The sequence below is a fragment of the Argentina anserina genome, chromosome 5 (genome assembly GCF_933775445.1).
Source record: "Argentina anserina chromosome 5, drPotAnse1.1, whole genome shotgun sequence".
Lineage (NCBI taxonomy): Eukaryota > Viridiplantae > Streptophyta > Magnoliopsida > Rosales > Rosaceae > Argentina > Argentina anserina.
The window spans coordinates 8873923-8884825 of NC_065876.1; the positions used below are offsets into that span (position 1 = coordinate 8873923).

General features: G+C 39.1%; 1 protein-coding gene and 1 pseudogene across 1 annotated transcript; both read left to right on the top strand.

Annotated features, from left to right (window-relative positions):
- Positions 1–513, top strand: LOC126795444 (uncharacterized). The gene has a single exon (XM_050522282.1). It carries the CDS (start codon positions 1–3, stop codon positions 511–513), a length of 513 nt encoding a protein of 170 aa, XP_050378239.1.
- Positions 514–2160: 1647 nt separating this feature from the next.
- LOC126794541 (elongation factor 1-alpha-like) lies at positions 2161–2796 on the top strand (annotated as a pseudogene).
- The last annotated feature ends 8107 nt before the right edge of the window (positions 2797–10903 follow it).

The window sequence follows — 10903 nt, forward strand, 5'->3', positions numbered from 1 at the left end:
ATGGTCAAGGATTGTATGGAGTATGCACATAAATGCCAACCTTGTCAGTTTCATGCCAACTTCATTCATCAGCCACCTGAGCCGTTGCGTCCGACAATTGCTTCGCACCCATTCGATGTATGGGGAATGGATGTAATCGGACCCATCACTCCGAAATCATCGGCTGGTCATATGTACATTCTGGAAGCCACATATTCGTTCTCAAAGTGGGCAGAGGTGATACCGCTCAAAGAAATAAAGAAAAAAAATGTTGTGGACTTCATTACGGGAAACATTATACAATGGTATGGTATACCGCGATGCATCATCACAGACAATGCCAAGTACTTCTCGAATACCGCAACAGAAAAGTTAAGCAAGAAATTCCACTTCAAGCTTCACTTCTCTTCGATGTCAAATGCTCCGACAAATGGTTTGGCAGAAACATTCAATAAAACGCTTTGTAGCATTCTGAAGAAAATTGTCAGCAAGAAGCAGAGGGATTGGCATGAGAAATTGGGCGAAGCTCTCTAGGCTTATAGAACGATGTATCAGACAGCCACTAATTCTACACCTTATTCTCTCATCTATGGTGTCGAAGCCGTGTTACCATTAGAGAAAGAAATTCCGTCATTGAGAATTGCTTTGGAAGAAGGTCTCACAAATGAGGAAAATGTCAAGTTGCGCCTTCAAGAGTTAGAAGTTTTGGACGAGAAGAGGCTTGATGCACAACACCTAGAATGCTATCAAGCTCGGATGTCACACGCCTTCAACAAAGGTGTTCGACCACGGTCATTTCAAGTTGATGATATAGTTCTTACTATTCGAAAACCCATCATTATGACGCACAAGACTTGTCCTAAATTCAAGTGAAAGTGGGATGGTCCTTACGTCGTCAGAGAAGCATACACCAATAGAGCTTACAAAATTGTGGCGGAAGACGGTTTGAGGATCGGTCTCATTAACCGCAAATTCTTGAAGAAGTACCATGCTTGAAACATCAAAGTATGCTCCAAGTTTGCACGGTGCCTAAACTGCACAAGACAAAAAAAAGTATGCTCCAAGTCTGCACGAGCCTAAACTACACAAGACAAAAAAAACAAATGAACAAAAAAAACAAAACAAAAATGCTTCAAGTCTACACGAGCTTAAACTGCACAAGACACACAAAAAAACAAAAAAAAACCCTTCAACTACGTGACGACTTGATTCCTTCTTTAAAAGGATACATAGGCAGCTTGAGAATAACAACATTAAGTTTAGTCACATCAAAATAAAAAAACATTTAAGGGTTTGATTGAAAAAAAAAAAAAGGAGAAAATCCTGATCATTCAAGTCAACTATCACATCCAGGTCAAACCCTTTAAGCTGCTCCGACGTTCTTCAAAACTTGCTCGTAACTTCTTTGCCTCTTCAATCTCTATTGCAGTCAGTTCTAGAATCTCTCAGATTTAGCACTTCTTCTATTCTAGATCAACAAGTCTTGTATCGTGAAGAAAAAAGTCTGCATCTAGCGAGTCCAACGTATACTCTAGCTTGTGTTGTTCTTTCTTCAAGTTCTCAAGGGACTCAAGCATAGACTGACGCTGATCAAAAGTATTTTGTCGAAATTCTTGGGCTGTCGTGATCAAGCAAATTTCTACAAACGTCTTAATTTAGCTCCTCGTTGCCTGACTTGGGCGGTTGGAAACTGGCTACTTGGCAATTGACTGCGTAAGTCCACTGCGAGACGGGAGTTGAGCTGCCATAGAATGTAGCTTTCAAAGCGAATGGCCCAGTAAGAGAGGGATATACGGTTAAGGTGGTGTCATCATGTTGCTCATCTTCAACATCGTCGAGGATAGTGATTCTCCTGTTCGTGAAACTCCTGAAAGCCGCCATACTGAATGTGATGCGTAAAGCCTAAAATGCTTTTATTGTGTGCTTTCAAGTTTATGAAATGAGAGCAGTCAAGTGATTAAGTCGTTTATGTTCTTCAAATATGTCAGAAATTAACGCATTTCGAAAGCAGTCAGATGGCTAGATCGACCGCGACTCTCAAATTGTTGTCAAAATCCTACCCAAAAAAACAGAAACATGATTGCATACCCGAGCTAGAGCCGAACAGGAGCCGAGCCTTTAGAAAGACCATCATGACAGCACGTTCTCTTTCTCTCTCTCTCTCTCTCTCTCTCGCTCTCTCTTTTCACTCAAGTCGGCGAGAGAGAACTCCTAGAGCTTCTTCTATCTCAGATTTCATTAATTCATCATGGGTAAGGAAAAGTTCCACATCAACATTGTGGTTATTGGCCATGTCGACTCCGGAAAGTCGACCACCACTGGTCACTTAATCTACAAGCTTGGTGGTATTGACAAACGTATGATTAAGAGATTTGAGAAGGAGGCAGCTGAGATGAAGAAGAGGTCATTCAGGTATGCCTGGGTGTAGGACAAGCTCAAGGCTGAGCGTGAGCGTGATATTACATTGATATTGCCTTGTGAAAGTTTAAGACCACCAAGTACTACTGCACTGTCATTGATGCTCCTGGACATCGTGATTTCATTAAGAACATGATTACTGGTACCTCCCAGGATAACTGTGTCATCCTCATCATTGACTCCACCACTACCTAAAGAAGGTGGGATACAACCCAGAAAAAATTGTCGTTGTCCCCATCTCCGGATTTGAGGGAGACAACATGATTGAGAGGTCCACCAACCTTGACTAGTACAAGGGTCCTACCCTCCTTGAGGCTTTTGACCAAATCAACGAGCCCAAGAGGCCATCAGACAAGCCTCTCCGTCTGCCACTTCAGGATGTGTACAAGATTGGTGATATTGAAAGCAGTAAATTACCAAGGCTGCAAAAACATAATAGGAAAAAGTCAAGATCAGAAAAATGTGCGAGGATAGGGACTATTTGGGAGAAGATGATGAAGAACTGATATCTGATGATGAACTTGAATCTAACGGGAAGGAAGAAGGCTAACAAAGCTGAGAATGAAGAGAACGGCTCACCCTCAAGTAATGAAGTTTATGCTGTTCACAATAATGTTGTGAATGGAGATTCTGATTTATATGTAGCCAATGAGACCAATTCAGAGTGGGTAATTGCTAAGGAGACTGATTTAAATATAGTCAATGAGACCACTTCTGAGATGGAAATTGCCAAGGAAAGCGATGAGATACAGGCTACAGTGGTTAAACGTGGGAGAAGAGCTGTTGGTCAAGCTGGCCAAAATGATGGAGCTAGTAGTAGTAATTTTATAAGAAAGGCTTTAGGCTTTTGATAAAACAAAATGTGTGTTTTTGCTTTGAATCTTGATGATGATAAATGCAAGGTCCTCATCATCACCATCATCAGCACCAACTGACAAACAATCACTGTTTTTGGATGTTCAAGAACCTAGTGCGTGTACTAACAGTCACTGTTTTTGGATGTTCAAGAACCTAGTGCGTGTATGACAATTGACAAAGGCACTAAGCAATTTAAAGCAAAACATTTGATAACATTATGTGAGGTAGACTCTCCCTGAAGTCTACGAAACAACTCCCCCTGATTAGTGCCATAATCGTGGAGTACAAAGAACAACGTATACAACGTTCATTACAGGCTTCTCAAACGTAGTCTTGGGCTAATGATTAATCATTAATCTCACCACACATTCTTAGATCATACATGCTATACATAGCCAAAGTTAGATCTTAGGAAATGAGATTGCATAACAACTCAAAACAACAGTTTGCAATGAAAATCAGATTATTGGGTAGAGTGACCTTTACTCACTTAAACTGCCATAACTTATTCGTCCGAATAGGTATCAGTGAACCGTAAAATATTCTGTAAAGTAGACACCCGTGGCTTTCCAATGACATAAATTTCATGACCGAAGCAGTTCATAGTGTTCTATTGAAGTTGATTGACTTGCAAATTTCCGGATAGAACTGTCATACTTTGCTAAAACGGCCATAACTCACTCAATACGATAGCTATGAACAAATAGTTGGTGTCCTTATAAAGTAGAGATATAAACCTTTCCAATGGTATGAAAGTCACCATATTTCATTGAGTAAGTTGTCATGTAAATCTCGTTGAAGTTGACATAAGAGGCTGGACAGATTCTGATTTGTCACATTCAATGTGTCTTTCACAAAGAAATGAGGGAATGGACTAATGAATGACTAATTTTGGCCTAAGACGGAATCATACGTATCTTCTATGCTACTAGTATCAACAGCAATACTAACGTGTATGCTAGTGTCTATGAGCTGCTGGTGGCGTTGGTGTGGGAGAAATGTATTGATTCGCTAAGTGCTAGACACATGCCAATGGAATAATGCAAGTCCAATGACGATGCATAGGTGCATAGTTAATCACATCATAATGAAAATAATAGTGTTCCAACAAACATATATGAATCCATAGCTCATTGAATCTCTTCATCATCTTTACTTGGACGGAATAGAGAGTCCAAAATTGGTTTTCATATGAACATGTATGAGTATAAGTTCTTGCAACCGATTGTACTACGTTCTCTCGAACGTCGCAATCTGACTGCATAAGCTCTCATATCTGGAGGTATTTAAGTAATTAAGGTCCTTCAGACACTTTCATATTTTTGTCAAGATCTCTTTACAGTTATTCCATGATCACTATCATATGCTGCAAATCAGTTTTCATGGACACTACTACTAATCAAGTAGCGGAAAATAATTATGTCCATAACGAGAGAATATAACTCATCGTAGTCAATACTAGGATAATAAGACAATCTTTCCGCCATAAGTCCTGCAAATATTACATGACTTCATCTTTCTCATTACACTTACGAACAATGACTAACATAAAAAGTCTAGTTTAGCCTGTATTGATTCTTTCCACTTCGGTCAAGTTGCTCATTGTTGATACTTTACAACAGAATAAAGGGATAAGCGAATACATCATCAATCATGGGAGATCAATCCATTAAACACGCGCACACACTTATATGATCAATTTGAGATATTTCTTTTCTTCTCTAACATCAACAAAAGGAGTTTGTAGCATCCCACATAAACTTAGTTGATACACATGTTTAGTGAATCTCTTGATGATGGGCGAAATACTTGTGTCTACGTACCTCGCTTTTTTCTGGTTTTGATTCAAGAGAATAATGGTCTCCCCCTCATCTAGATAGGAGCCAACACTGAAACTATGACCCTTACTAGTTCATCTTTGTGTGATTGCCGCCCTTGTTTTGTGGTGCAATGGTGCCATCGCCGGCTTCCTTCCCACTGTCAGGGATGTGCCAACGGTGTTGGGACCAGGTCATATAAAATTCTCCTTTATTTCGGGAGTTTCAACCTTACCGGAATATCACAGCATTTATGTGCGATCTCGTCACTTTCGCAATATCAGTAAAGTCATTGAGCATCGAATCTTTGACTTTCTGGAGGTCGATAATCCTTTAAACTTCTTGCTTACTCAGAGCAGTATGAGATCTTAATAAGACATAGTATCACACCACGTCAATTCCTGGCGTTAAAACTAGAATGAGAGCATTTCATATCCCCCCCTAACGACGGGAAGTATGTCTCATCAAAGTGACCATCTGCGAATATATCGCAAGATAGAGATCCACGGTTGTGGATAGGAAATAGCGGACAAATGTTGGTGATTCATAAATAACCAACCAAAATACTTAATCGTTTCATGTAGACCCATTGAGATTACTACAATAGAAGCACATAAACAAATTAACCAAATAGTCGTTAGTGAAAGGAACGTTGGGATCATATTCAGTAAGTATCTAGTACGCACTAAACGCTTGACAAGTTGTGGGTTTGAAATGAATAAGTGTCATTGCATGCAACATCATTACATATCCCCATGCAAAGACCGGTAGGTTAGTACCCATAACCAAATCCGAGCCTCTGCTAGATCGTGTAGTGAAGGAACATGAGGAACAATATGTTCAACGACGATCCCAGTAGATATGCAAAACGAAATCATCAAAAGTCGTGGAGGTGAACTCTCCAACGGTATCCAATCAAATAGATTTCAAAGGATGGGAAGGGTGGTGAGCCCTTAGTATGGCGATCATAGCTGAAAACTTAGCAAATGCAACGTTCATTATGGAAACCAAAGCGACGTGTGACCAACGCGTCAATACTGTTAACATATACTATAAAAATACCCAAAAAATGTCTGCATTCAGTTGGATAGGGTCCACTAATGTCACCTTAAATACTTTGTAAGAATTGAATGTTCTTGGTTGGAACCTTATCAAATAAAGGATTTCCTTGAAATCTAGCAAGAAAACAAGCTTTGCAAAATGAGCAATAGGCATAAGAGATTGCCATGGAGGCATTAGAAAATACAAGAGGCATCACAAGCTCTTGTGAATGAGGGGATGCCGCCACCGACGGCTTGAATTCCATGGAGTTGCCGAGAGGGGTGGGCTCGGCCTCACCGTGCATGGAACGGATAGGCACGGCTTCACCGTGTGGATGATAGGAGCATTTTGTGCAACGTTCTCAACATGTTTTTACCTCAATTTTTACTTTGACTAGCCCTTATTGTTGTACTATTGAGTCATTGAGTCGTAGTAAGAGTCGTGAGCGGTATTGGATGCATTTTTGTGCTTACATGAGTTAAAATGCATAATTGGTTTAGAGTCCTAGTTTGACTAGGAATCCTTGTTAGGTTTTGAAACTAATTATCTCTTACTTATGATTTTATTTTCTTATTTTCAGATTGGATTGAAGAGATAATTAAAGAAAAAAAGATGGAGCCAAGTCATGCAACAATTAAATATAAGATGATCATTAAAGTCATAAAACATGGCATGTTTTAGAGATTAAAGCATGGCATGTTTTAGGGATTAAAGCATGACATGTTTTAGGGAATAAAACTTTCCATGATTTAAGGGATTAAAGCATGGCATTATTATAGGAAGAAAGAAGCAATTTCAAACCCTCTATCTTTCCTCTATATATGCATGGCTTTACCTCTCAAATATCAACACTTCTCATTAGCATTCAAGAGCCAAAACTCTACCAAAATGCCACCATAAATTTCCCTCACAAATTAGCCAAGCCGTCCACCCCAAAACTTTCATCATCTCCACCGAGTTTCACTATTGAAGACACACCTCCAAGGTTTCTACAACGTGTGATTCTCGCAACTCATCTCCATGGCTTCGTCTATTTGTGTTAATCTACAATTTTTTGTCTATGAAGATTGTAAGTTGTTATTTATGTGGAAATATTAGTTTTGTATTTGTATTCGAATTTTCAGATTGTATTTGATATTTTTTTAGACTATACCGAATTTATGTTCTTATAATTATTGAAGTTTGTATTTCTATTGTTGTGTTCTCATCATCTTTCTCATACTTTTAGATAATTTTTCAGATATGTGCATATGAATTTAGTGCTTGGATGCAGTCCCTAAGATTGTGTTTGAGTGCTAGATTCATCAACCATATTGACACATATCGAATCATGCCCTAAGTAGGTTCGGTTTGTGTTAATTAAAAGTGGTAAAAAAATTCTGGAAATTTGCATGTGAAACCATGGTGGGTGACGCTACACATGATACATGTCTCCAACAAAGATTTGGTGCTTAAATGTAATCTTGTTTGATTTCTACTCTAAGTGTTATTGAATTCGATTGCATGCAAATTTAGATTAGGCCCTAAGTCAATCTAAATATTAATTAAAATCTTGCATGATTAGATGATCCACTAAGGCTCTAATTGTATTGGTGTCTAAAAAGTATGTAATTGGTCGAATTAGAATGCATGATAGGTTCGAACTTGTAATTATGTGGTGTAATGGTAAATTTGGTTTAAGTTTGTTAAAGAGAAGTCGATCATGTAAATAGTAATTTAGGTTTTATTTTAGTAGTTAATAATCAATCTCAAACCCCCCATTATTTGTTAATACTAAAAGTTTAGAGTTCTCTTCAATTCCCCGGACTGAACGATCCCTCCTTATTCTATACTAACAATGATGTTTTACATGGTTTATTATAGACGTTTTAATTAACGCTCTATCAGTGGAGCACGGGTGAGGTGGTCCTCTAATCGCTCCGTGAACATGAAAAATAGATGATCATGTGAATTTGAAAGAACTCAAATCATCATATCTCGTTCAAAATGACAAAAATTGATCATGTCAAAACCGAGAATGCAGTAAAACCGAACCCATGATTCAAAGAATCTTGAGTTACATAAAGATACTGCTGCAGGCTAACAAAGGTATTGCCGAAGCTTGAAAAAGCTACTGTCAATTAAATCTGACATATTTATTGTTCTCCATTCTTAACATAAATATCAAGATGAAAATTCATCATTGACATGTACTGCCTTTTAAAACTGAGCAAGACACAAAGATATAAAGCACAATCTCCGCACGAGATCCATAAAACAACTACCTATCCCGTAGAATAGGGTGTGTGGTTACGCAATCAGCAAGACACTTGATTTCGCCGCGGGACATCATCAAAATAAATTAAGAGGGCCGACAACACAGGGAATAATTCCAAGCAATACCCCATAGGACATTGTCAGAAAGAGGATTGAAAACAAATAGTTCAATCCTATCGAATGTATCACATGGCAATATAACTACATTCTGCAACTTAAAAGTTGGAAAAACATGGTATTGAAGTAGTTGAATACCAAACAATTAGGGTGGTAAAAACCATCCAATTGGTGCAGGTGGTCACCAATAATAATAAAATCGTTTGAGCTATGAAACGACTTGGAGAAAATCGAAAAATTAACCAGAAAACCATGTCAAAAGAACTCAACACCAAGTGAAATTTGGACTGGGAAAACGTGCCAGCAAAAAACTGCGGGAAATATGTCGGAAAAATGACGAAAACATCGCCATAAACCGACAGCGCCGATTGTCAGAAAACCAGTCGGCGGCGACCGGAGATGGCCGGTATGGAGGTCAGAGCTGCAGGTCTGACAGGGGACACCGGCAGGAAACGCCGGAAAGTGGCAGGGAGGCAGCCAAAATGCCGGAAACATTCCGAAAATGCCGGAACAGTAACCGGGTACGGCCAAGGATAAAACAACGTCAATTTTTGATGTTCCGAGGTCCATTTTTCAAATTTTAAGATCCAAATTCATAATGTAGTGTTATTGGGGTTCCATGTAATCCAAAAACGGTCAATTTAAAAACAACGTGAGTTGCAAACGTTGACCATTCATGCTAAGTCAAGGCAAATAAAATTCTCACAACATCATCTTTTAAACAAAGAATACGAGAAATTTTATTGAGTATGTCAATCTTTAATACAATACAAACAAGCTTCCAATTCCAATAGACGACTTCAGCTAAAGTCGAGTAAGAAACATGGCAATGCCAACGTCATACATGATAAATAGTAAGCAGAAAACATAGTCAAAAGGGATTGAATAATCAAAAGTCCGTAGCAACAAAAATCTTGCATATCGGATCGGGCAGAGCCTTAGTCTGAGGTTCAAAAATTTTCTTATTTGAGAATGGAAGAATGTTACGTTTCCATCTCCAAAGTTCCCTCAATAAATAGATACATGTGCTAAAAATGGCATGTGCTTCTTGGATGTGGAGCAGGCATCAAGATCAACTATGGTATTACAACGTCATAGACAGTTATTGAATCACCTTAAGTGTGTCCCATAGAATTTGCTATTTTGTTTAGGGCTTTTGTCAGTAAATAGTGCTGCTTCAGAGTAATGGATGTCAACTCAAATAAATGAGTATGTAGACCTTGGGATTATCGTTTATAAACGCGAATTTAAGAAAACTCAAACATTCAAATAACAGTCGCGATGACGACGCATCCATAAGAAACAAGGGTTGTATAGGTTTCGAATAATCAAAATTATTCAAATATGTAACCGAAATTAGAAGGGTTGTGATGTATATGGTCACAAAATAATCAATGCATATCGGCAATTCTCATGATCGCACCCAAAACAACGGTGCACTCAGGCGACCACACGAAATCGATTTCTTCCCTTGAAATAATAATGTGACCCCCCAGGACCGTCACACGAAAAACGTCTACCAAGAAGGGAATCATATCCCTATTTGGTCTCATCGGCGTTATAAGAAAGACCTCAAAATGGACATGAAGAAGGCTAATAGCGCCTGATTATTTATATATATATGTTCAAAAGCAGCAACTTTAAGAAAAACATGAGATAATCTTCAAATATCTTCATGTAGAAAAGCTTCTTGATGAATTCATTTTCGATCTTCGTCCGATGACATAAAAATATTTTGAGGATACGATCGAAATCACATTAGATGACAAATCTTCCATCTCGGCATGAATGTCATCACCATAGTACGACAAGTGATCATTTTTCCTATTACGAGCACGTAAAAACGTAGTTAGGGACTAAATGTGCAATGAAACGATTAAATTATTAAATAGAAAAAATAAAAGAAGGCCTAAAGGCTGACACGGGTCGGTTCCGGAGATTGAACTGGGTCGGAACAGATCTGGGTTGAGCAAGCGGCTGTGCAAGGCCGCCCAATAGCGTCTAAGCGTTGGCGCTGAGGTTAAGCCATCGATTCCTGGGAGCAAGTTGTCGGAACGGCTTGATAAGGGTGGAGAACTGCGAGTCCTGGGTTGAGGAAGTAACCGGAAAACCAAGTGTCGGGCGCTGGCGTTTGGGCTGGGATGACGACAAAGTCGGGGGAGACTCGACGAAAAAATTGTAGCCGGATCAAAAAACCAGGTCACTGGCGGCGGGGTCGATAATGAAGGTAGGGTGCCCAGTGGAAAATCTTGGGTGCCCATAGAAATTACGATTTGCCATTTTTTTTTCTTCGACAACAATTTGTCGGATCAAAATTTCCGGCGATGCCAAAAAGAAAAGGCTGACGGGAGGGGGGGGTGGAAGAATTACAGGGCTAGGGATAAATTTCTGGTGGTAGCCTCGTCGTTCAGACATTG